Source organism: Rhipicephalus microplus, chromosome 5 (assembly GCF_043290135.1).
Source record: "Rhipicephalus microplus isolate Deutch F79 chromosome 5, USDA_Rmic, whole genome shotgun sequence".
NCBI classification, from domain to species: domain Eukaryota; kingdom Metazoa; phylum Arthropoda; class Arachnida; order Ixodida; family Ixodidae; genus Rhipicephalus; species Rhipicephalus microplus.
The window spans coordinates 165803720-165831588 of record NC_134704.1 but is presented as its reverse complement, the minus strand read 5'-3'; the positions used below and the strand labels follow the sequence as shown (position 1 = coordinate 165831588).

The following is a 27869-nucleotide window of genomic DNA, read 5'->3' as shown; positions in this document are numbered from 1 at the left end:
TCGCTGGTTATCATCATAATTTCTGTGTCTCTAATCTATTTGCTGTCAGCTGTCAAGACAATGTAATTGAGCACTCGGGTAAGTTTTAGGCCTCCGACTTCTAATAACAATGACCTGTCCTGAAAATATGAACCAGTATTTCAGTCACTTCTTGGGTGTCTGCACAAGAAGAGAGAAATGATTAGCTTACACTAGAATTCACTTATTCAGGACGTCATCATCTACTCAGAAGTTAGGCTAGCTAGGACCCTATCGGAAGTCCTTGCTTCGCACGGTGCCATTGAATTCGTTGACACGAACCACGGCTCCCACCTGATCAAACAATTATGCGAACCTGAAAATCGCCAGCGTTGTTGTGCGTCTCTCGCATTACATCTGAAATTCATAATTGCATATACAGGTGAATTAGTCCAAAGCACGTGCCCAGAAAAACTTCCTGCACAGATACCCCTATATCAGAATAGACTCTCCGGCCGCTGTGTACGTTTTGTTTGAATAGCACTGTCATTTACATTTGAAATACGATTCAGCACAATTCAAAATTCAAGAGCAGCCACAGTCAATTACTCAGCATGCTGGTTTGCCGACAAGGTTTTTTCAACACCAGGCCAGCCACTTTTCATAATCATTCTTTCATGCGCGCCCGCCTACAATCATGAAGTACGCTATAAATGCGCCTGAAAAAATAACGTACTTTATTAACGCAAATGACACGAGGGCGCAACCAGTTTTCATCCTTGAAAGCCCTCCTGATGTTCAATAAGCATGCCAGTATGATATGTCTTTAGCCGTTTTATGTATGTCTATGTAAATGAATTTCTTTAATTGTTGAATTAATGAAACATCGCAATGCGTAATTTCACTCAGAATTGAGCGAACTATTTCGTAACGCAGTTTTTGCAACAGCTATATATGAACTGTTTCTTTTATTTCAGAAATGCGCGAAGGATGCTTTTAAAATCTTCCAGCACGCTGTAATGAGGAAACGTTAGTGAGTTGATGCCAATATGGGTAAGCTAAGGACATTATTGTTTTTTCGGGAAGACCTCTGGCTGGTCACATACAGATTTTTTTCTTGTCTGTTCCTTTCAAATCAGCCAAGCTTCATTCTGCAAGTGCGGACACTGGAGGTGCTCTTCAGCGACCATCTTTTTAGTATGTTGGGTAAAAGCAGAAAATATACGGTCTTTATTATGTGAGCATCCAATGCGGTGAAATAAAGATTCACATCTAATGAAAAGGAGCCCTGTGAGTATTCTGTTTCATGTTAAAGATTGCCTGTGCGAGTGGACAAGTAAATGACGGGTTAGTTTGCCTAAAGCTTTCATTCATGGGTTGATAGACTTAGGCTATCCTCAGCACGCTCCCGCCTAATATTGTTGCTGAAGACTAAGATGCCATCATCAAAGAACGTATGCTGATATGTCACTGGCACCACCCCAGCCTTATGTTGTTACTACATATCCCAGCTTATTTCAACGCATTCGTGACTGTTTTAGAAAGCAAACGTTCTTACTCAGAAAGACTAAACGATTTCGGTCGTTTAGTCTTTCAACATCGAAAGCATCGTCTGTATCGTGTGTAATCTCGCATTTTGAAATGTAATGCGTAATAGACGGTGTTAAAGTAGACTGAACTGCTGATGTATTGCAGTGAACCTTGGGCCAAGCCAAATTCCCGTGAAATGAACGTGGTACATGAGTGGTGGCTACATTGTTAGAGCTCCCGCTTCCTATGCGGTAGGTACCGAGTTCGATTCCCAGTGGTGAGCGCGAACCCACCTGTTTTTACCAATGGGTAGATGGGTACAGTGACCTGCCGCTTGGTTGTCCATGGGTACTTATTTCAAGAGGTGGCCCCATTTGAAGGCTCAAGGGCGTAGCTTAATCCACCACAGTTTTGGCAGAATAGCTTAGCATCGGATCCACGGCTGCTGTGGGAGGCAAAGGATGTCCACCAGGCACTTACTGGCTAACTAGGTAAAAGGGCACTTCTGGCCTGGTTCTCGGAAGAACGATGTTCATTGTCCCTTGGTAAGGCATCCGCCCTGGGAACATCAGTGGGGTGGGACCGTTAGACCTGAAATTAGGGTCATTCTTTCTGTGGTGTACTTGAAACACGTGTGTAAAAGTCATTTCATTCCGGCGCTTCCCTACCATGTGGAAACTGCTGGACAGTTCCGTGCAGATGAAAAATGTGAAAACCAGCGAAACTGGACAACAATTTTTACTGTGCTCTATTTATTTATATATATAAATATATATATATATATATATATATTTATATATATATATATATATATATGTATATATTTTTTTTACTCAGGTAACATTATGCACGGATATACAATAGGCAATCACAAACTTCCCTTGTAGCGTTTGCTGTTTTTGAAAAGTACATATTTAACTTATATTTCTTTTGCTGAGTAGTTCAAGCAGAATATCGACACAGGGGTCAATCGTTGAGCCTTATAAAAATCAGTAATGAAACAATTTGGAACACAACGCACTAATAATAATGAGATGAATAAAAATAGCCTACTTCACAATAAATATGAATGACTGGCTGACTATGACTGTTTATTTTGCCTTGAGGCATATATTATTTGGAACAGGCAGGAGACGTGGTTATTTGAAACAACCTTTATTTCACTATATACATATCTTGGTCAAGGAACAGAACAGAAATGCAATGACATGGGCACTTTGATTTGTTAGTGTAAGACGCTAACGCCATGCGCATTCAGTTTGTCCAAGAAAACATTCAACGGTTTGTGGCACACCACCTCATCATGTATTGCAGCAAAACATCGATCGCCATTTGCATTGTTCCTTGTCAGTTACACTGTGTTTAAGCACTGTGCGAACAGCATAAGCTTTTGAGATGTTCACTGAGCCCATCCTTGGGTAAAGTGACTAAGCAAGGATCACAACAAGTGCCACTTTGAAACTGAGATAAGCCTCAAGTTTTGGCACAATATGGCGCGCGAAAAGCAGCTAAACGAAAATAAGTGTACTACCAATCACAAATACAATTTTGGTTTGCATCTTTCACGTAAAACCTCGTCGCTAAGGTTCGTTTGCTGATATTGCAAAAACGTTACCTGTGCTGTAAGCTACTCAGCAAAAAATAAGGCACTCTGAATGTGTATAAGACAAATGCTGAGTGAGTGCTAAAACCAGGTAAGTCTTGTAAGTGCTTTAGTGATGTCACACTCCCAAAGCCTACGTGTTTGAATAGAGAAGACACAATGGCGAGGAGCATAGAAATGGTAGGTATCCTTACACACATTGCAAAGAATAGTAGAAGTTGTAAGTTTAAAAAGTTACAAAAGTACACTACCACACTTTCAAAATCTATATACAGGAGAACTAAACTCCTCTGGCAAGAATTAAAGAACAGTGACTACACGCAAGCCACGTTCAAAGTGACTGATGAGCCATTATTGTGACTACGAGGTTAACTGGTACATAGCCGCACTGGTCCCTTTACATCTCTGCAAATCAGTATTTGAGATTGCTGAAAAATGTTAAGACATTCATGTTGCGATCTCGTGTAATCTTGACTGCCATAAAATGTGTACACACCTGTAGTAGTAGCCCGCATCTGCATGGTTGTCTATAGTTCTCCTGTTGATGTTTCATGCGAGGAGTTGGGAATGAAATGAGGATTGAAGTGCGAAATATCAATTGCGTTTTCTGTGTATTATAACGTGTAATGAATTACTGTGGTATATGCCTTCTAGGATAAAGTTTTATAAAAATAGCATATCACCTCCTACTGCCACCTATATATTAAGTCATTTTAAGCTAATTGCCATTGTGAACTGTCACAAAGTATTTGGCAACAACAGTCGGAAAAATTGCACATTTGGTCACCCGTAATACTTTTGGAGCAGATGGTCAACTTTTATAGACGTGCCTGTTTTCGCCTTCATAAAATTTTGCAACAAATAGTCAAAAGAACGGGAAAACAGAGAGCAGTCTGAAACAAATTGAATAGCCACAGGATTTGTTACCCATCAAGTGGTAGAACTCTTGCACGGCATTGTTGCGTGGTTACCACAGATATTCAGTATCTCCAGTTCTAACGAGCGGACAAAAAATAGTTTTAAGGCAGTTTTCTTGCAGATTGCACACTCTTCAGTGTGAATAAAAAATCATACTGTATTAACTAAATGTATGTGCTTGCAAAGTGTAGACTAACCTGAAATTTTGGAACACCACAGCCTCCAATCTGGTAGCCACGACCAGAATCCGAATAACTGCCTCAGACATCTACTTTTCTATGTTGCTATTTTAGCAATTATGAAAACAACACTGGCTATAATGTATTTAACACTTCATCTAAGGTTAGTAAATTCATGATCACCATGTGTTCACACAAACGGTAGTTTTGCAGAAAGATATGTTGCTAAGGTTTATACTATGATGCATATTTTTATGCTAAATAGAACTCGCACGATGATATTTAGGGTAATCTACTTCACTGATTGCAATTAAAACACAATACACTGCTACCCAGTACGAATTATCCAAATACGCACACAATAAAGAACAGGAGTAAACATGTAAAGTAAGACAATTTGCTAGTAGCAAATGAACAAGAAGTTGCACACCTTTGGAATTAATTTGGTGATCTACCTTGCCGAATATAAAGCAACACTTTATTTTTAGCATTCACGCGATACTTTCCAGCATTTACACTCATTATACTTTTCTGGAGACAACAAGCGTTCAATATAAAGTTTCGAAGGTTACAAAAACTTTAGCACTAGTTTGATAAAATTTTCTACAGCAGTTTGTCATGATAAGCTTGTGCTGTATGAATTATGCAGCTGATAAGAATCTCATGGGTTGTTTTCAATTCATTTTTCCGCTATCTTGCTTCAACCTAAACGATTTGCTATAAAGTGTAAACCGCTCAATGCATACAAGCGCATAAATCGTTTCCACCGGGAATCTTTGTGCGCATCCTTTCAAAGAAATCTATACAGTCATTCGTAACAACTTGCAAGTCAGCGCCCTCTTCGGTGTTGGGGTGCAGCACAATAAAGGACAAGAAAGCGATGTCTACTATTCCCCACACAAAGGTAATAACACACGAAGAACACTAAAGAAGAAAGCATTTTTTTAGCACTTCTCAGCCTACACTAATTGAAAGTCTAGCAAGAGCGAGAAATAAATGTGACTCAGGCAGATCTTCTAATGACGATAGAGGTTGGATGTTGTGAACTCTGCGAACAAATAATGTCACTGTTGACAAAGGTTACGCCAGTAAGGCAAGTGAACATGTCTTCTTGAGGGGCTTGACGATAACAAGTCCCCTTGCCTACTGTCAATACATTTGGTTCCAGGGACAGTGCTTATTCAACAGCTTTTAAGCACAAGCAAGAAAAAAGAAACACAATATACTTGACTGGAATGTGTCGGCACGCTCTTTCCTCATCATCATAACTTACGGAAGTATGTCGCGCAATGCGGCATTCATCACGACAGTGCTTCGGATGCCACCCGATTTGCTTCCATGTAGGCGAACCCCATACACTAAAGACACGCTGAATGACAAGAGGCCAGCCTGCCACGTCTCTTGTCACATTGCGCTGTGATGACACAGCGGCATATTTTCACACAGTTACACATGTGTGTGAGTCCCAAGCGGCTTTTACGCTCTTCGGCATACAGTAACAGCAATAGCGTTGTCGCTGCACTGTAACACTGCAGTAATGTTCAGGGTCATAGTTCTACTTGTGATGCATGTGACCAGCGGGACAGTGCACACCCTGTGCAGCTCCACAAGACACACTGTTTGAAGATGGACACCACGTCACGCGGTGCAGGGATCTTGAAGCCGCATGCGGAGGACGTTGCTTGCACTTCCAGAAAGGTCTAAATCACTGGAGTAGGTTTTCAAGGAACCGCGTGCGTGCTGCGGCAATGCTTAAATGACTTATGGCTGCTGTTATGAAGTTAAAGCGGAATGACCACTTGCTGCTCGGGGTGGTAGGACATTCAATACAGTGGAATCGAAATTCAATACAGTGTCTCCGCTGCACTGTACCATTCGTTTTTTCTGCCGATGCGTGATGAATCTATGTTCGGTAAGCTCACCATGTTGATACAATTTGCCAAGGCCACAAAGTTATTGCGCCATTTTTATCAGCACTCGGGCTATGTGCACTATGGTTTTTTGTTTTGTGCCCACAGACCTGCTTTCTTAATTTATACGGGGTTGAAGCTCCCTGCCTGGCACTATTCAATTACTCTTTTTTTATGTCTGAAAGAACTTCAGAAGCATCTTTCTGAAGCTTCTCTGAAATTGTCCTCACTGTGCACACACTTTAATCTACTTCCAATGTAATTGAGCTAAATGCAATTTTACGAAACCTGCAATTTATAATCGGCACGGCTACTGACAATTCTTTCAACACTGAATTCTTGCACTGCTCTAGATGATACCCATCTTCTTCTTCTGTACTTCCTGTGTGCTCAAGCGTATTCACACCCGAGGCCATTAGTCCAAGCATTGCCTAACAGCCGCTTGCGGTACCCTGGAGATCTCGTTCCAGCGGTGCGACAAAAACCGAGCTTCAGAGCCGCGTGTCCTGCGCGTCAGGCTTTTCCTTGCGCTCGTTCACTATCTGCGAGTATGGCACCACCCAGCCGTCGCCGTTGATGTGTGTGCCGTTGCCGTTGATGGACTCCTTTAGCTGAGCCTCTTCCTTGAGGATCTCATCGGCCGGCCGCAGGTCGCCCATCTCAGCACGCATCTGCAAGTCCTTGGTCAGCTTTTCCTGCACAGCCAAGCCAGAAAGTACGGGTTACATTGCTTTTTATGCATTGTAGTGATCTTCCGCAAATAAACGGTGGTATGAATTGAACAATCTTCTCAGTTAAATATGATTATTAGTCTACAATGCGCAGGCTGAGTAAATTCCGCATCATGCCTTTGCATTTAGACTTATTCAGTGGTTGCTGCTGCAAACCTATAAGGTCTATTGAAGGTGTTCACTGAGACAAGTAGAGGGCAGGAAGGTTGACAGGAATAATTTTTTAGGTTATTTATGCTTCTTCTGGAAAGAGGAAATCACTTTCGATGACAACAGAACTACACAGACGAGACCCATTAGATTGACAGGAAGGGCAGTTAGTTTAGCTGAAAAAATTTGGTGTGGTGCTGTTGCAATACTTATCGCAATCTCAGCAACGTGTAATCTTCAACGGCGAGACGAGTTTTTGTATTGTAGCGTGAGCAGGTTTGCGAGCAGCAAAAAAAAAAAAAAACACGTGAGTGATATAGTAACGTTTCAGAGGCGTATTAAACTAGCACCTCGTGCGTTCATAGCGAGAACCCTGTAGTCAGTCAGGCATCGTGACATACTCCTGAATAAGCATTTAAATGTTTTTGTCTGTGATAGTTTTATTGAGTTTTTACAGCCCCCCTCTCTCTTACAAACTTTTGACTTCTTCGACGGCGCAAAGGAAGACCACACTGAAACATGCAATGGACAAATATTTGTACAAAACGCCGAGGCACAAAAAAAATACTACACAATCTCCCGCTAAGGGAACCATGAATGGCATGTGAAGCAGCTCACGGGTTGACTTAAACTTCCAATCATCATGGGTGGCTTGCCTGATGTTAACGCTTTCTTGCAAGTGGAGCACCGCGGGAATTTATTGTAGATTCTGTTGCTGGTACTCGTTCCGAATTCTTGTTCGAGAATGCCACGTTGCATGGCCCCGCTGGAGCATGCGAGTTCATCAAATCTGTAGAATCTCATTCCCCGACACCATCACACGATTGATGAGAGAGTGTAAGGAAGAAAGGTCACAGCGTCTTACCCAGTGTCTTATACAGGCCGGAACGCGCTAGCGCGTGACCCCGTTCTGGTAGTGCTTATGCCTGCTGTTGTGTACACGCAGTAAGAGTGCTCGTGCGGCACACCACCGGATATAACTCCGTTATAAGCTGCTTCGCATCTAAAATGCTCAGCTCATCATGCAGCATGTGTGTCAGAGAATCGGATATTTTTTTTAATTTAATGTATATGAGGAGAGGTTAACCGAATCTTCATCTTTATTGCACTAAGACAGCAATTGTTTTTTTTACAAAAGGTTCTTTAGAGCTCCCGAATTACTGAGACGTGCACGTGGCAGAAAGTTTTACAGCCCTCAACGCGTGGTTCACAGTAAGATTGCTGTTCTGGCATGTAAACCGTCCCGCTCACATTGTTATTTGGACAGAACATCACACAAAAGCAATAAAACGTTTTAAAACTTTCTTAATTTTTCACTATAGGAGACAAAGCTATAAGCGTAAACCTACTAATACATGATATAGACGGTCCTTGTTGTCTTGAATCATTTCTCAATGACTTGTGCAGCGCAAGCTACAGCATGGATGACACACATTACTGTTCATTCCTTAACTTGTGCTACACAAGTCAATTGAAGCAAAACGTAATACGGAGTTTCTTTGTATGAAATAACTGGGTAGCACGGTTTGTATGTATATTGTGAGTAGCTCTCCTATACCGTTAGGAGTAGGCTTTAGCTCCGCCGTCGTGGTCTAGTGGCTAAGGTACTCGGCTGCTGACCCGCAGGTCGTGGGATCGAATCCCGTCTGCAGCGGCTGAATTTCCGATGGAGGCAGAAATGCTGTAGGCCCGCGTGCTCAGATTTGGGTGCATATTAGAAAATCCCAGGTGATCGAAATTTCTGGAACCCTCCACTGGTAGTTTTGGGACGTTAAACCCGACATATCATATCAATCAAGAAGTTGGCTTTACATATTCTCGTGCGTTTTCTTTGTAGCGTAAAAAGGGGCTCAACATATTATTAATACGTAGTAAAGATACTCACCGAATCGGGCGAGTATTGGTTGGAGGATAGCGTTCGGCACTTGACCATGATTACCACAAGCAGAGCCAGAAGCAGCACGGCTGCCACAGCCGCACCCACGATGACATAAACGAGGCCTAGAGATGATCCTAGGAAAGTTGTGCTCGGCTCATCTTTCTCGTGCAGCACGGGCAATCCGTAAAAAACGTCCGTGATCGCCGTCCCCAGCTGTAATGCAATAGTGTTGCGAAATTTGATATCAGTTATAGAACGTACTACGCACTGGCATGCTGAAGGGCTGTAATATTTTCAAACATAAGAAATACGTCTGCCGTTTGCCCTTCCCGCCAGCTCTGATTGTTGGATTCCCGCGCTCAGCAATATGCGAAATGACTAAAACATTTGACTAAAGCAATCACGACGGCTGTATTGAAAAAGCTCAGTATATTAAGGTGAAAATCAATGGCGCACGCGGCGATAAGGCCATTGACGGAACCAAGCTTCCGGTAGAAAAATGGTGCTCTTGTGAACGTTCTTGTGTTTTTATTGGTGCTGTCTAAACGCCTCAACAACTCAACGTTGTAATTTCACAGCTGTCGACCAGCTGGGAGACCAACTGGATGGCACGAATTTGCAGTCGGCCAACTGAGGCCCTTTTTAATAGTTCCTGCAGCCACCCCGTCTCTCCCGGGGTAGATTGTGCATGCTCGTGCATTCAGTGCACACGATAATCACCACCCAATTATATTGGAGACAAAACATCTTTAGCAGCTTAGTTTATCTTAGTTCGTTAAGCATGCTTATTGTAGCTCTTGTCAGAGACTGAACAATGTCGCGTAAATTAGTTGTCGATTCAAAAACTACAAAAATCACGCTACTGGATTACATACGCCAGCCTCCTATGAAAAAATTCCCCGTGAAGTTTAGAAAAAAGGTATCGTTGCGACGTGAGCACCGTTGTATTCAGCTGGAACTCGACTTCCAAAATAATCTGACGTAACCGTTCTCAGTCTGAGCAGCTTCGTTGCGTGTGAAGTCGTCCATCAATGATTTTCACGATTGTTGAAGCATGAGTTCCTAGCGAGTGCGTCAAGCTTTTATCTGCACGGTGTCACAAAACGAAATGTTCAATCAAACTCAAGCTTTCAGGGTAACGCTTCGCTTGTAGTAATTAGTTTGCGAATACAGGCTATCATTATTCTATCAAATATGTTGTCCTTGCCCCACTTTTACGCAGTTTCACGAAGAATCATGGACTGACGCATTCACGGGTGATTAGAGCCCGTATTCACTAACGTTTCTCTACTCGATGGTCAGCCTCAACGAATTCTTGATCGTTTTCGTGTAGCAGATATCGCAACGCGAAACAGTCCTTAAAAATCTCCTCAAGTGAAGCTTCGAGTCGAGAAGCGTTTGCAAATACGGCTGCAAGACTCTCTTGCGCTGTAGAATGATCAGCGCATTCTCAATGTGCCTGCCAGGCCACTTTCAAATGTCTACCGCAATCAACACGCCGACATGGGAAAAGTGGTGTTGATTTTCCTAAGGATGATTATATGACAAGAAAGAAGCAATTGTAAGTACTTCAAGTGTGTGAAATGCATGGCATTCACGCCGGGTACAACATAAGCGGCGTCCTAAGGGTATGTGTCCTTGATGCATCAGTGCAGCGGTACCCCATCGCGTTTTCTATACAAATAATAATTTTCTATATATAGAAAATAGAAAGTATCGAAATTTATATGCTACCTCTTTCATGGCTAATATTCCCTGGCGCCATCAAACGATGTCGAAAAAGTGGCACACTTGTTTTATCTCTCTGTTGTCTTCATTTTTGGACAAAAAGGCATTCTAACGGCTCGTCAATCGTTAAGGAGGACGTGCAGGGAGCTTTATTTATGGAAATATAAATGGGTGGAGAGACATTCATTACTTAAATGCACTGTGTAGACAACTTGTCAGGTTAACACGCCATTTCATTTCAATTCAATAAAACTTAAGCTTTTTTTCGCTTTGTGTGAGAACGTTTGTGTTTCATGACTTGTAATCTCTACCACATGCATCTATGATGCTTGTGGTAGTGTTTATCTCAAGCTACCACAAGCATTTATGACCACAAGGGTTTGCTTAGTCAGCTTCTTCATAATGAATGTTATCCGCCGGGATAGAGATGTATGACTAAGCGTCAACGCAGAATCATCAACGTGAAGTGGTGCTGTAGCTGTCAAATACCAGTACGCATTGTGCAAGCTCCCTTACTTCAATGTACAGTTAACATTAGACTACTTCAGCAAGGACACATTTTACTTTCGTAATTTACCGAGTCCTATGACGGAGGGATCAACCATGTTTTTCTCCTTATTTATTGCAAGCTTTTCTTTTACAAAAAGGATTGACAATTTCTACGAGCAGAGCAGTAGATATTTAGTATCGAATATGAACGAAACATCCGAGTCTGCAATCATTCTGAAGTATGCATGATGGCCGCTAATAGAGATATTAGGTGCATTTACCGCAAAACTTACTTCCAGCATTTTTGCTGCGTTGTTAAGCCCCCAGCTTAAATACTATCGTTAAAGCATTTCATCTTTTCATATTCTTCATCGATTTACTTACTTGACGCACCCGCCACATCTCTTACCCTCCTCTGCCAGCCTTTTTGTTAATTCTTCACTCGCACCTGCTTCGTAGGCCACAAACTATGGGCTTTTGTTCGACTCTGTAGGCGTCTTTTCGGGAGCGACGGCTTCGTTGCTTTAGAAAACAAAGAAAACTGGACTTTATTAGGCTTATTAAAACAAATGTGTCAAACATCCTTGACCGGAATGGTGCGTATCGCATTATTTTTTACCTGCGTTCACACTATTGCCCACACGACAATATTCGGTCTCATTTTCTCATAGAACAAGGCAGTAACATTTACTACGTGAATTGAACAAAAAAAGCAGGTTGCAAACTGGACGGGACCTGGGACAACTGATGCACATGTTGCAGCACCGGGTTTGTGCACTCTCGCTTTAGTCTTGTTTTGGCACTGTTTCTTCATTTAAAACTTTACCTTTCAGCTGAGCAGCTGAACATGTTTTGATAATACGTGATGTGTTCATGCTGCTACCAAGCTTTTACTAAATTTACATGTGATTAATTAAAATTACCAAATATTGACCCCGCTGTCTAATGTTTCTCGTATTAAACATTCTTTTCGACTTTCGTACCTTTTTCTGCAAATATAAAAAGCTTCAAATCTACAACATTAACGCCTTGTAAATACACAATGCATACAAACGCACCTGGAGTATAAACTTCGCAAAATGGGAACGGCTGAAATAATTATGGCTGTTTTGCGCCTCTCATAATCATATGGTGGTTTTGCGACGTCAATCATTTGGTGGTTTTGCGACAAATCAATCACATTTGACTGTTTCTGTTGCAACTGTAGAGAATGAAGTAATATCTGGTTATTGGTTGCAACTTCTGAAGCTTCACTCGGTCACGCACTTTTTTTCATAACAAATGAACAACTCAAATTCATTAAAATGAAGATCTTGGTACATATATGCGCATATAATTTATGTACATATACGAACATATAAATAGGGCTCAACATGCATGCATATATCATTATGAAAGACTGGGTGTGCAACCGCGGCCGCAGGGGAAAGTTCGGTTCAGAATGTTTTGTCTTTCTCTCTGGTACACGTTTACATGCAGTCTTCACAACGATTACGTTTTGTGCTAGATCAGCTTTTCTTTGATTGAAACCATGCTTATTTCGCCAGATATGTGATGTCGTACTAGATGTTATAGCCACTGTTATACAAACTTTTTCATTTCGAAGGTCGTAACTACAAGGAATGTTTTTCAAAGCTTCACAGATTGCGGACTTAGCATCAATGGGATCACCGAGTCCGAATTTTGCAAAATTATCAAGGTCTGAGCTCTCAGCCTATTTGTAAAGAAAAACCAATCATAGAGGAAGACGAGACCTGTTATTCAAGGTCTGGTCGAAATAGCTAAAAATACTAAGTTACGAAAATTTGCTGCTGGCATCTGTACCGAAGCGTCCATCTTTACGTAAGCAGTGCAACACGAGCAGTCTGGTGCACGTTTAGGAATGCGACATTGGTAGCGTAAGCGCAAAATCATCCAGTGAGGCGATTTCCAAGCCCTCATAATAAATCGAGAAACTTTCTCTAGGAATATGAGCCAAAGTGGTAGATACGCAACATGACTGTGCCGTAATAACATCAGCTCTAACAGTTCATTGGGGGTTACACTTCGGCTCATACGATGCTCACTTTTCTTTAGCAACGAGGTGGCGTTCACCTGAATCGAAAGATCTATATTCTTAAGTACATATGACTATAAACATCGTAATACTAAAATGAAAACATCAATACTTGCTCTTGGCCAAACTCCCGTTACACTTAAACAAAGCGCTTGCCTTATATTATTAGTTGTGCGTCTAAATTTTATCTACTGGAAAGATCTTCTACGACGATGCTTGAATATAAAAGACTTGTACGATGAGTTATACAGCCTTACCCTATCTTCAAACGTTAGCTTCATGCTGTTGAGGACTGCAACCACTGTGTCACTCGGAACCACAGAACCTGCACACAATTTATAACGTCAAGTGTCGAAAAATAATCAATGAGACTATAAAACATCTGAACGTTTTCAAACAACCGCAAAGACTTTTTATTATTGCAACACTTTTGATAAAACTGAAGGTCATCATTTTGGTGCGATAAACTGACATTTATTTTCCTTTGGGGCACCGACAAAAAGAGCTGAATGTCGATACCTAAATATGCCTGTGAAGTGCACAAAAATTTTTGATATAAATTCTTGTCGACCTAATGCTGCGTGCGGCAGGAATGGGTCAGCATTTTGCTCGCAGATTTCGCCATGGTGGGTCAAGCAACTGTAGGTTATAAACAAATGATCACCAGCACCTCCAGTGGTACAGAATTGCTTGCGTCTCGATGGTGTATGCTCCAAAAAATATCAAATAGAACCGACAGCACTTTGAGTACGCACTGCTTTGTGCTAAGAAAACGCCTCATGTATCTGAATTCGTTTGCTTGTACGTGGCCCATCCTTACAGCAGACCCATTCACTACAACTTAACAGGCCTTGGTGCAATATAATGTGAACAGGTAACGCATTGGTTTCGAAACTAGAGGCTCAGCAATCAAATGACACCTTCTAAACAATATTGCAAACCCGCACAGCCTATGTCATAGCATCTGCCTTTCCCTTTTCGCCCTCTCCGAGCAATACCAATTCGCTAGGATGCCCGAATCGCCGACTTCTGCTCGATTCAAAAGACAACTTCTGCAAGCTGACGCAATTACTACATCAATTAAAAATTTTTTTTTCTTGTTGATGACATGGGCTACGTAACGCCGAAAGGCTTAAAACGAGTGTTGCATCCTCGCCACCATGGCTACTGGTGGCTCTGACTGACACTACTACGTTTATATTGCACTTATATACCCGCTAAAAAGGGTACAAAGGGATGGATGCCCCTGTAGCTGAGCTGGAACAGTATCGTACATATTATTCGAAGGTCGCAGGCTTGGTCGCTGCCAGCGACAAGTTGTCTTTTAGTCCATTTCTGATTCTTCACTTACACGATAATTACTCCTAAATATACGATCCCTCATACTTCGATTGGCATTATTGTGTCTTATTTCTCATTATTCATGTGGCTTACCAAGAAAACGACACCTTAAATATCAACTTCTTTCCAACACGCTTCCCGACGGTTCCTTTGTTCATGTGGAATTCGCAATAATGCTCCACCGTACTCTGAACAATATTACCAGTTTTATTCGTGATTATAGGGGACTACTGATGCTTCCTTGCATGTGTGTGCAAGGGCCTGGAAAAACGGGCGAACTCTTCGAAAGTGTCTATTCAGGTGGTATAGGCATGACAGCTCCGTTTCTCGTACCGGATACAGCATAAATGTTAAACTTAGTGGGTACTTTTTCCTGCGTTGCTACTACCGAGATACACGTAGCAAGTGCTGTAGCACTTACAACATGTGTACCACTTCTGGATGAAGTAGCATGCCGAGGTAAAAACCAACAACATTGGACGTGTGAGATAGTGTTGTGCTGTTTGTTCTTTGGTGTATGAAAACCAAGATGCATGGGGGGGAGGGGACCTACACTAACCTCAAATTACTGCCTGTGCAGCTGCAGAGTGGCCAAAGTTTATTAACATGGAAATTGGTGAGTTAGCGCCCCAGGCCACCCCAAGCTAAAACTGGAAACAAATGAATACGAATAATTTTTCAAAGTGTGTGTGCCCGTGGGTGCGTGCGTGTCTGGATCTGCCTGCGTGTCTGTGTGTTTGTGTTATCGTTCCTGTTACCTTTTATTTCCGGCCCGTCTTCATTCCCACGCTTCCCATTTATTCCACTGGTTAAAAGTTCGAGGTTTTGTCAAGCGATTTATTGCTTTTTTGTATCCTTGTGAGCGAGCCTTCGGTATCACTCTTTACTACACATTTTTTCTGTTTGGCATCAGTGGTTGAGCGAGTGCTCTTTCGCGAGCTTTGGAGGAGAACTTTAGCAAGTGTATTGACACTGACAATGTTTTGTAGGGATAAAAACATTTTTAAGCTGCAATAAAACAAAACATGTCTGAAAACGGGGCATAGTTGGCCAGTCGCGTCTCCGTTTTTCGTACGTTAAAATGAATAAGTCGTACAAAACGCAGATAATTCTCCTACGATTCAATTATCACGCAACGATTAGCGCCATCACGACCACAGCTATGTCATCACTGAATTTCGTGAACATACCTCTGGTGTTGTTGACAACGAAGAATGAGATGTGGTCCATGTGGTGGTCTCCGCTGAGGAACACGACTGTCGGTTCACCAAGCGGGATACCATTTTTCTATTGGTGAAAAAACGAAGTCGGTAAGACATGTGCGGTAAGATGCATTGGACTAAGGTGCTCCTGTCCAACATATGTTCATATTACATAAAACTTTGGAAGTTTGATGACGTACTACCAAAAATAAATAGCAAATAGTCCCGAACATTAACGTCTAACTAGATTTATATAGCATGGAACACAGCAAAGCAGGCATGCAGCATAGCAGCAAACGTGTAGTACAATTCATTGTTCTTTCAAGTTTGCTTCTTACTTCTGTCCATTTGCTTTTTTATCTCGAAGTTTTCTATTATTACATTTCTATTGCTCTTATTTTAACATGTGCTTCAGCATAAGCGTGGGCTTTCGAGCGCTGTAAACCAAGGTAACTTACTTCCTATTGTCATCTCAAATCATAAAGCGAATATTGGTCAGTCAACTCAGGTAGACAAAAAATCAGATATTTAACCAGATACGAACAATATAAACAAAGATAGACAGACAATGGTAAATACAACTGGAAAAAGCAAAACGAGCGCCATTGCTCGTACTAGGCAATACTCGTAGTATTTCTGAATATTGGTCAGTCAACTCAGGTAGACAAAAAATCAGATATTTAACCAGATACGAACAATATAAACAAAGATAGACAGACAATGGTAAATACAACTGGAAAAAGCAAAACGAGCGCCATTGCTCGTACTAGGCAATACTCGTAGTATTTCTGAAACCTCCCTCAATAACTTTAATGAACGCGTATATTCAATAATGGTTCTCAGTGCGTTTTTGCCCAGCTTACATTTTTTTTTATTTCATGGCAGATATTATCAGGCTCTACGTAGGGGACTTCGATGCTCACAATACCTGTGATGTTCATGTCATCCTTGTCACGTCAATTGACCTTAATATCCCAGTGCAGAGACTAAGTGAAATTCTTGTAGTACTCAAGCAGTGAAAGCCACCATTTTTTTTCACTTCCTTCATCTTTTCAAAAGAAACAACCACTGCACCGATAGTGCGCACACTTTTTCACTTACTCTACGAAAAGGTTCACTAAGGAACACTCACATTGCAATAGTCCAGCAGCCAGAGTCTGGTCTCTGTGCGGAATGTTTCCTCCCTGGTTCGGTTCAGCTGTAAACGCACATAAATTGTTATTAGCTTAATTAGCAGCTTATTGAAGATACCTGCGAAATCATTAGGTTTTACCATGTTGTTCGCGTGTCATCGTGACCACTTATTAAAGAGGCTGCGCTTATAACTATGCTATCTTTATTTTCTCCGTACTTTGTCTTTAAATTCTGGGCTTAACCCATAACAATATTTTAAATGATACTCAGAAGAAGCAGTCTAACTTGCCATATCGGCCGACAAACATGCGCTTCATGGCGTTGGTCGAGTACAAACGGCCCTAGTGAATCAAACAAATCTCTCTTAAATCCGTAGGGTAGCGGCAAAAAAATTACAGATTGTGTATAAGAGAACTCGCTACACAGCTAAGATGAAAGTGGGAACTGCAGGACAGTATCTTGAGGAAAGGCGTGAGATTTATCATATTCCTAAGTTTCCTCCACTTAGGGTACTAATTATAATCCTATTCACTCGCGTAGTCTTTCCACAAATAAGGCTTACAGCGAATTTCACCGTCCTAAATGAAGAATGAATCGCTCCTTTATATATCTTTGCAGCACGCACCGCTATGAGGTTTAAGTATAAGTGTGTTTCTTTTGAGGGCGGAGGCACTGCTTAAGGCGACTGTTACTCTGTGCAGAGGGAACAAAATCCTGCCACTATCATGAACAAGCGCGTGCTCTGTACGTTCTCTTCTTCATTTTCTACTTTGCTCCTAGAGCACGTGGGCCCATTTGTCCGACGTGGGATGTCGTAACTCTGATAGACGAGAGGATGAGTCCACAGAGAAAGAGAGGTAGAGAGAAAAAGAATGATCAAATTAAAGAAAATGTGGAGAAATGACGAGACAGATTCAGACAGTGAGAAGAATATTGAAATGGACTCAAAAAAGAGTGAAAAAGAGATGAAGGAAGATATTGTGCAAGGAAAAATCAAGTGCGATGGGAAGAGCAGAAAGGGTGAGTATTCCTGTATACCCACTCCTGCCCTAGCGCAATTGGTACCCGGGTATGTGTGAATAAATAAATAAATAAATAAATAGAGAAAGAAGCCATGAATAGAGAGTGAAAAGAAAGGAAAGAAAATGAAAGAAAGCTAGAACGAGCTAGAGAGTGAGGGAGTGAGTAAAACCACTTTATTAGGTCCACTATGTGCGAGAAAGAAATAGATAAAGCTTTATTAGAAATAAATAGAAAACATATTGAAAGTAAAGAAAGAAATAAAGAAAGAAAGAAAGAGAAAAAGAAAGAAAGGAAGAAACGAAGGAAGAAAGAAAGAAAGAAAGAAAGAAAGCGAAGAGAAGATGTAAAGAAGCAAGGTAGGTTTCAAAGCTCCCCACTACCTCAAGCTAACTTGACACCACTCGTGCTAAATAGAGTTTAGCTACTGTACCACTGTAACCTCCTACTACACAACGCCTGTGTTTTATTAAATAAATGGCTGACTTCCTAAACAAGCAAATAACGTATGATCATTCATTCATTCACTCCTTGTTTTGACAACGTCGCCGCGGTGACACTTACATCGCCAAACTTGACCGTAACAGTGTGGTTGAGCTCCTCAGGCAGAAGACACCGCACCGGCAGAGAACCATCCGAAATGACCTGCAGAAAGACCATTTGGTGGGTAAGGGAGTATTCTACTATGCCAGCCACATGCTTTAACAATAGAACTTTGCTCAAAAGATAACCATTTATATGCACAGTCACTTAAGAACTACAAATGCAAATGAAAAGCAGCTGACCCAGAAGGAATCCTTTCAAAAAGATGTCATCCCTTCTTTAGCTAACCATTATATTCCAACGCAATGCAGAATACAAGCCATGTACACTATTCTACATAATTCTCCACCAACTGACTACTTTCTAATTATGCGCCTGTCAAAATGCGTTCCTAAAACACGCCATTCAGCATATGTGGAAGACAGGTGGATCAGTACTGCTGGTGTTATTAAAGTTTTTTTTAATACGAAAAGAACTTCTGAGGTGATCGTTTCAATGATACAATTTTTCATAATTAGGACTCTGAGTGGCATATAGGCGTAGCACTTAGGTACTTAGCTTTGTCAATAATTGGATGCGCAAAAGTTACCAATCTTAGGTCTATTGCAATCAACCCTCGTCCAGCACGTTTCCCTCGTGAAGTAGGTTGAACTGGTGCAACGAGTTTCGCATATCTTATGCTCAGGTTGTTCCACATGCACTGTTGCTAGGCTACTGAGTGGTATTACATTCCCAGTGATAATAACAACTAAAGTATCATTGTGTACAGTAGACACCCCTCGGGTAGAAAATATTAATTACTATCATGAAGCTGTGTATAGCTCTCTCACTCTACAATGGCAGCTTCGCACATTTCTGCGTGGACTTATAGATAAAAAGTTTCGATGCCCTTACATACTGCTTCACTGTTTTTCTCATCTGCGACACTGCCACCCCTCGCGATATATCGATCTATTGCTTTGGATAACTTGACCTAAAAGCCATAAAACCCAACTCACAAGCATTAGCAATAAAAATGATACTACTCCCTTTCCGCTGCTTATCAGTGCAAGTGACCGTAGACTACGTTCATTAAAATAATAACGCCCCTGATTTTTTTGTAAATATCTTCATTGAGCTGAAGTGAGTGGCCATACCCACTACAGCTCAGCAATATGGTCAACGTGCAACATGTGGAATTTCAAAAGGAATCATTGCCTATACATCTGCCGGAAACGCGTGTACTCAAACTGTGGAATTTTTCATTAAGTAACAGTTTCATCAAAGTCTGATTCTGATCCTTATTTGCACCTACACTAAGCAAGAAGCATGCAGCGATCAGCGAATAGAAGCCACCTTTCCCCGCGTTCAGGCTATTGCACGTCTCATATATATATTATTCTATGAGCTCAGCATTTTTGAATCTGCATTTAAATTAATTTTTATGCAGCCATACTAGCAAAATACACCTTGGTGTTTCACGTGAAATCTCTTACGAATTGATATCATGCAAAGGCTTTGCGAGCAACCTTACAATTTTGTTTCCAAAAGTAGAGGGGACCAAGATGTCCCGATTTAGCCTGTAATGCGACGTCTTGAATCACGTATATGGAGTATCGCGCACTGGCTAAGATGTCGTTACTGTCACCTGCGGATCTCAAGCAGAGTTCTCAAAACAATCGTCCCTGTGAGCTCATCAGCCTTCGAAGAGTTGTGGTAAAGCAAGCTCGGAGAAGGACGACATATACTCACGCAAGACTCGTCGCCTTCGGTTGTCCTACTGGTTGGCGAACCTGCGAAGCCACAAAGAAGCGGAAGTCGTAAATAGCACCGGCGACTGCTGCTACCATCAGAGAGTAATGCAGCGACACTGAGGGAATGCCGTCCCGGCAGACGAGACTCGGCTGTTCCCATCAGTAAGCCTGGCGGACTCACTTCGGCGCTGCTCTAGCGCCTGTCACCCAACGGTTGACTTGCCCCGTCAACCACGATTGTTCTCAGAAAAGGCCGAGCACAGCAAAGCGCAGGATTGCCACACTGCACTTTTTCTTTCACATTTTATGGGCCTGACACTACCAATATGGCATCAATATCTTACTGATTTATTCAATAGTCAAAATATTTTACATAAATTTCCACTCTAAAGGTGTTTTAAAGGCATTTAAGCAATTCATTCACGTAACGCGCATACAATGAGAGCCAAAAAATTATATAATAAAGTACACTCTAAAAAAAGACAAATCGTTTCATTCTTGCTTCATAATTTCCCTTTGCCTCATATATGATTCTCTTTGAAGAGGCACGTTGACACTCTTTTGGGTCACACGCCTCCCAGAAGGGAATAGAATGACCCCAAAGAAAGAGTTGACTCTTCGCAGTGGACATCTATGCTCTATAAAGGTTTTTACAGAGGTAATCTGAACTATGTGTTTAGAGGCGCTTATCATATTTGTATGCCGCTAATCTCACCAGCAAGTGTCGCCATGATTTGAGCGTACCACCAGTTCATGGATATGTCACGTTTTCTCACCTGATTTGTAAAAGGGCGTCTCTGTCGACGGCTTCCACTCCTGAATAGTGGATACCGTCGTAGGATATGTATTCCATGGTTGCCTTTCGGTAATCTCGCGGCCTACAGGCTCTACAGAAGGTGGAGCGTGTGTCGTGCTCGCTTCCGAGCTCGTATATGACTGCGTCGTTGAAAACAGGTCAGGGGCCGTCGTGAAGCTGTGCTTGTCATCGAGCTCAGCAGAAGGCAGCGTGCTCCACTCTGGAAGAGAGGCGGACGTGCTCTCAGCAAGTTGCTTGGGACTGCGGCTTGCCGAAGAAATGCCTGTCACTTCCGCTTCTGCTCCAGCGTCACCGGATGCTTCCGTCGTCTGGATGTTTGCGAGTGTTGTAGTTCTGACTCCTGTCGCCGATTTAATACCGTTTACTGCCCCTGTCGTGAAGTCTGCGCCTGATGATGGCATCATGGCCTCACCTACTGATGTTGTTGTGTCACGTTCAGGTTTCACGGCAGTTGTGGTTTCCACAGTTTTTGTTGTGGTTTCGACAGTCTGCGGTGGAAGCTCTGAGGCCGGTGAGGTAGTTTCGGCAGCTGGTGGTACTGCAGTTTCGGCAGCTGTTGGTTCTGTAGTCTCGTCAGCAGGTGGTTCTGTAGTCTCAACAGCACGTGGTTCTGTAGTCTCGGCAGCAGGTTGTTCTGAAATCTCGGCAGCTGATGGTTCTGTGGTCTCGCCCGCTTGTGGTTCTTTGGGCTCGGCAGCAGGTGGTTCTGTAGTCCCGGCAGCACGTTGTTCTGAAGTCTCGGCAGCTGGTGGTTCTGTGGTCTCGTCAGCTGGTGGTTCTGTAGTCTCGGCAACAGGCGGTTCCTTAGTATCAGCCATTGGTGTATATGTGGTCTCAACTGCTGGCGCTTTTGTAGCCTCCGTAGTTGACGGCACTGTACTTACGGCAGCCGGTGCTGCTGTAGTCTCGGCTTCGGGTGTTGGTGTAGTAGTCTCTAAAGTTGGCGCTGTGGTTCTGGCTGTCGATATTGTTATGATATTGGCGTTCGCTGTTGTAGTGTCCGCACCTGGCACTACAGACTCAGCTTCCACTGTTGTTGTGGTCTCGGCAGGTGATGTCGTGGAGTCGTCTGGTCTGTATACTACAGGTGGCGTCGTAGCTGCGTTCCCATCACCTTCACTAGAAATTTCCGGTGAAGATGTAGTCGTGCCTTCATACATCGGTAATTTTGTGGTCTGAGACTGCTCCGACGTTGTTACCTCTTCGGTAGTAAGAGCAGTTGGCTCTTCCTGTGCGGTCGAAGTAGTATGCTGCGCACTGCGCATCTCTTCTGTCGCCAATTCTTCTCGACCTACTGGCTGAGTCATTTCGGTTGTAACTGAATCTGAAGGGCTTGTTTGTGTATCTTGTGAGCCATCGCTTGCTGAATGCTCAGTCACAGCAGCGGCTGTAGTCGTAGCAATATTCCTTGTAAGTAACTCTGAGGCCTCTGATGTTGATGTTTCGCCTGTAGACGTTTCTGCGCGTGTTGTCTCAGCCGAAGGAGTCACTGAATATTCTGTCATGGCAGCTTCTGACGTCACTGCGTCGGTGCCTTCTCGCGTTTCAGAGACTATGTTTGGTGACTGAGTGCTACTGTCGTTACTATCGCCCATAGCAGGCTGGTCAGAGACCTCTGATTCTACTGTTGGCTGTGTCACACCCTCGGTCAACAAATCTATAGAAGAACTTGACGCTTGATCAAGGTTCTTTTCTGCCGTTTCGTCTGTACTTGGACTTGAGGTCACTTGTTCAGGATTTGAAGTGGTAATTTTCATTTGATCTTGGGACAATTCAGCCTTGGTGGTCTCTGGTGGTGTGCCTTCACTGGTAGAGGTTGAATGCCCAGTCGTTGTTTCGGACATAGCTGTAGCATCAGAAGTGGCAGTGATGACAGGGGTAGATGTTTCCATTGTAATAGGCGATTCCGTTACGCCATCACTGCTGGTCTGCGTAGCAACAACAGCAGGGGTCCCCGCAATGTTTGTCGAGGAAGTTGCCGTGTCGGCAGTTGTAGCATGTTCTATTTTGCCTGTGGAAGTCTCTGTGCGTTCCGCAGTAGAAGTTGTTGTTGGTTCATTTGCAACAGTACCAAAAGGGGTACTTTCTGAATTCGATTGAATAGGTGAAACTGGTTGCGAAGTCAGTACGCTTTCTTCAGTTTCCGAAGACGGTGTGACAACCAACGTCCCTTCACTCCGCTTCCCTGTATCGTCTACATAATTATTAGTAGGGTCTGATGCATCATCCATGGTTCGGGCCCTGCCCATTTTTGCCCTAGTCCCAAAACTATCCGGTGTCATGCTTGACTCAGTAGTTGGTACATCAGTTGCGCTGTCGTGTAATGTGGTATCAGATATAATGGTTGTTGCTTCGTCAAGTGACTTATCTGTAGAGCTGATATGCTCACTTTGATGTTGCGAGTCTCTACTTTCCGGCTGATCCGAGGGCCCAGCAGTACCAGTGCGAATATACTGGGCCGTGGTTAAGGGCACTGCGTTAGTGCTTCCCTCAGTTGTGGTCTCACCAGCTAACGTCAGCAACGACGCCGCATCATCGCTGTTCTGTACTGCATCTGTTGTGGTGTGCGTGGGAGGTTCTGAAGTCACGTTATGATCTTGACCCTGTGTGGATGTATCTTCATTTACCCACGGAAACCTAACACCTAATGTTGGTCTTCGATCGGTGCCAAACAATGTTGATCCTCGATTACTTATTAGTCCAGAGCTGTAGTCTGGGCCGGTGTAATCAGTGGCATGGCCGGGCAAGATGCCACTGTTTGTGCTAATCGGACTGTAGTAGGTTGGAATATGCGTTCTTTGTGGTACAGCATAGCTGCTCGGTGTATGAAAAGGGCCCGTTGGTACCTGGTCAGGCACCACAGCACCGGTGGACAATTCAGCTGGGTTGTTCGGATAGCCTGCGTATGCCCCCTCACTGGAAATCACCAATGGGCCATCTGTTGCCAGGGGACCGTAATTGCTGGGCAGTGAAGTGGACTGCGACAAGACATCGGCTTGCGTAAAGGGCACGGGATGCACAGGCTGAGCAGCGAAGGACTCGGGGGGCGTCTCTTGCAAAGCGTTTGGAGCATTTGTCGCCGAGAATGCAGTTTCTGTGGCACCATCGGAACCGTAAGGTGTAGTCACTTCCGGGGACAATACACGTGATGTGACTGTATCAACTGAAGACGCACTTGTTACACCGTCGCCATCATCTTGACTAGACACAGTCGTCTCCCCTGTACTAGAGGATGCCGCTTCTTCGATTGACCCAGGCCTCATAAAAGCGTTAGCAGGACTTAGTTCTGCCTCTGTGATTGGGGAATGCGTAGGTGCCACCGTTGAAGTCTCGTTTCTCGTCAAGGCGGGCACATCAATACCAGCGGCGTTTTCCGGCTGTGCGTGTACTTCTGTCTTTGTCAGTTTATCTGCCTCTATGTCATTCAGCTTTTGATTTTCCGTGCCGAAAATATCATTAGGTGACGCTGCTCCAACGCCATTTCCAGTGCTTGTTGGCGAAGTAGCAGATTGTCCATCCGTTAGATCCGTGAGCTTATCGATGGCTGTTGCTTGATCGCTGAGCGCACTGTCTTCTGAGGATGTCCCGAAGAAATTGTTCGGGAAGTCTTGCGTCTAGAAAAAAAACGAGAAGACATATATTTTCAAAATGAGGAAAGCAGGAGCCTTTAAATAAACACTAATGTTTATCTGGGGTTTGTGATAGAGAAAAAGTACATTTAATTCACCACCAACACATGACAGCTCATCACACCAAAGCATCTGGTGAATAAACAGGATCGCTATTCTCTACGTAGCAGATGCGTTCCAAAATATTTCATTATCGGATTATCGTCTAATTTCGCTCAAGCAGAAGGCCGCGGAAACGCAGTGCCACTTGCAGTGCTCCTGTCTCTAATATTCAACTTACGAAACAATCTTTTCATTTCCATTTATTTGCACAAATGCGAATGTACAACGAATTGGGGATTTGTTGGTTACCAAGTGCATCGCAAACATGTTTCATTATCAAATCACCAGTGATCGACATCGAAGATGGAGACCCACGAATAGAATGGTCAAAGGCTTTTCGCGGGTGATTTTCTAACCACAGGAGTGCCTCATTACAACTGAGCTTCTTGTGTGGCGTAACATTCCTCCGCATTCACACGACAAAAATTATGCTGTTAAGGTGGATACCTTGCAGTCCCGTAGACAGCATGAAAAACTAATGCGAACATCATTACTACCCCAATAATGTATGGCAGGAAAGAAACTTCGAATTTATTATCGTGGCTACATCTCATTGCCGTTGGCCAGTGCGATGTCAGACGTCATATTATGGGCGATTGTGGTGACACGTCAGTGGCAATACGAGGAAACAACTCTGCTGTGACATCTTTTCAAGCACCCTATTCCACGTTACAAAGCAGGAGCTGCTGTATAGACCAAACTTAAGGTTCATCATAGTCATAAAGTCACCTTCGATCGGAAAGTACTCTGGCACACTCACAGCTAACCTATGTTCTGTGAACGCTGATGGTTATTGAAATTTTTTTCTGACTTACGAAAACGCTTGGGCTGGTGTTGATGCATCCAACTTATTTCATTTCACAGACGCCAAAACTTACCCACCACTAACTATAATATTAATGGCTCCATAGTTTCTTCCCTAAGTTCCATAAATATCTCGGTGTTAACATTTCACAGAATCTAAACTGGTCTTTTCACGTAAGTAAAATAGTTAACAATGCTAACAGAGCTCTCGGTTACCTTCGTCGTAACTTGCATCTTGCCCCTCCATCAGTCAAATTACTAGCCTACAAAACACTAATTCGCCCAAAACTAGAGTACGCATCCGCCATTTGGGACCCATTCCAAATTAACCTAAGTAAGTCCATCGAACTAATTCAAAACCGAGCAGTTAGATTCATCTACTCAGATTACTCGTATCATACCAGTGTTACAACCCTTAAAAGAATAGCAGATCTACCTAACCTTGACCTACGCCGTAAGGTTTCCAGACTATCCTTGTATCACAAAATGTATCATACGTTTCATTACAACTGTCCCATTCAATCAGCTCATCGTACTTCAGCCCGCACAAGCCACCACAAGGCCGTGTACCCACCTCCTGCATGTACCACAGCCCACCATCACTCCTTCTTCGCTCAAGCAGCCAGGGACTGGAACGATCTTCCCCCAAGTGTCATCCATCATAGCAACACGGATAGATTTAAAAATGCCATAGAATCATTGTTTTATTAACCCTATATTGTTTGCCCACACCCTCATGTAAAGCCCCCTGTTGGGTGGCCTTTGAGGTATATTAAATAAATAAATAAATAAATAAATAAATGTGCTCTAACTTTATCGCTTGTAACAACGATAAATTATGTAGTTGCTCACACCTGGAAGTGACTTTTTATATAAGCTAGCAACATCATGCTGGTCGAGACAACTGCATTATTGACTTACAGCTGACAGGGCATCCTGCGCAAAATCGTTTATAGAACTTATTGTTGGGTTAATTAGGACATGTTACGCGAAAATTAGTTGAAGCAAACCACCACGCAAGATGAGGCAAAAAGAAAGAGGATCAACTTGCAACATTATTCTTGCGTTCTTGCGAAACCACCGCAATATATTCATGTCAAACATGCGCGCAAACGCACCATACGTCAGATCACACACTTCGACACTCGAAGCACCTGCTTGTTCTGAACCTTGTCAAAAAATCAAGTTAAAGTGGACGCAGTACATCCAACATATCAATATTGCTAGCATCTCTTTTTCTCTCAGATCAAGTATACGCTTGTATCATCTCTCGCTCAATCACCTCCTTGCTTCTGCCTAGAATGCTGATGAGCAAATCCTGCTCACATTCAGACGCCCTGCACAGCATAGGAAAATCTGCGAAAACGTTATTTTTGGTTGAACCAGCATGCTGTTTCACTCTATTGTTTCCGCATCGGCCGGTTTGGCCGATGTAGGCCCTTTTACAGGAAAGCAGAATTTCATAGACCACTCCCATCGCACAGGTGACGTAGGGCCTCGCATGCCTCTTACCACAGGAGGCAGGCGTGGGTCTTCTTAAAGTATGTGGGCACAGGCCTGTCGTGTTTGTTTTCTCTTCTTTCTTTGGCGGAGGATACATCACAGGTACTTTGTACCTATTGTCCACCACATTAAGGTTATGTACAATCTCGTGGGCATACGGGACAACTACTGGTCTTTTTTTTGAAACCGCTGACATTCCTTCTTTTTCCATTTAGCCTTTCAAATCAGAGATCCAGCAGCTACCGTAATGACCCAGCGAAAATACCCAACTGAATGCAGCTGGCTGACCTCGTCTCGTTGTCAAATCTCTCCTGTATTCTGTGAGGGCAAGACAGCCTATGCACTTTATGAGCACTATAAAGCAATACCTTCTTTAACTGCTTTTGATTGATCAGCGTGAATCAGCTCTGTGCCCGAATGAAGACCAGCAGTTGTGCTCCTTCGCCAAAGTGGGGCTCAAGTATAAAAAGTGAAATGTCTCGTATGCATGTATCTCATGCGTGAAGGACAGCCCTTTCGCATGTTGTCAAAATTTCTGTAGGATTCTCTTCATGAAGTTGGTCAGGGTTGAAACTGGTTTAGCATTTGAAACTATGAAGAAGTTGTCTACATGCCTGTCCACTCTGCTCAAATTTGCATTATGAAAAGCCTGAGCTGACACTACGTCAAACGAAGCCACATACAAACTGCACAGCACGGGCGTTACACACGAGTTGATACATATATCGTTACGTTGAAAATGTCTCCCCTTCGTCGAACACAGACAAATTTCAAACACAAATAAAAGTATAGAAGTGTCATGAAGTTATCGACGGAGGTACCCGCACTGCTCTGAAATGCCAAAATGCCATCATCTGCAATGCCATCTTTCCACGCTTTGAACTTTCCACATGCGTCACTGAATAAAATA

The 27869-nt window shown here is 43.0% G+C and overlaps 2 protein-coding genes across 2 annotated transcripts in view; one reads left to right on the top strand and one right to left on the bottom strand.

Moving 5' to 3' along the window:
• Positions 1-1243, top strand: part of LOC142817431 (uncharacterized) — a 72594-nt gene extending 71351 nt beyond the window's left edge. The window contains exons 6-7 of the mRNA XM_075894452.1: positions 936-1011; positions 1098-1243. Coding sequence (XP_075750567.1) covers positions 936-992 — 57 coding nt within the window. The 3' untranslated portion in view covers positions 993-1011; positions 1098-1243. The remainder of the gene's footprint in view (positions 1-935; positions 1012-1097) is intronic.
• A 1384-nt stretch (positions 1244-2627) lies between these two features.
• The window catches only part of LOC119174137 (uncharacterized), a 149451-nt gene continuing 124209 nt past the window's right edge, over positions 2628-27869 (bottom strand). Inside the window, exons 3-10 of the mRNA XM_037424952.2 lie at positions 20881-24535; positions 20103-20143; positions 18393-18473; positions 16807-16872; positions 15663-15759; positions 13389-13456; positions 8865-9071; positions 2628-6793 (exon numbers count right to left, since the gene is read on the bottom strand). Coding sequence (XP_037280849.2) covers positions 6590-6793; positions 8865-9071; positions 13389-13456; positions 15663-15759; positions 16807-16872; positions 18393-18473; positions 20103-20143; positions 20881-24535 — 4419 coding nt within the window. The 3' untranslated portion in view covers positions 2628-6589. The remainder of the gene's footprint in view (positions 6794-8864; positions 9072-13388; positions 13457-15662; positions 15760-16806; positions 16873-18392; positions 18474-20102; positions 20144-20880; positions 24536-27869) is intronic.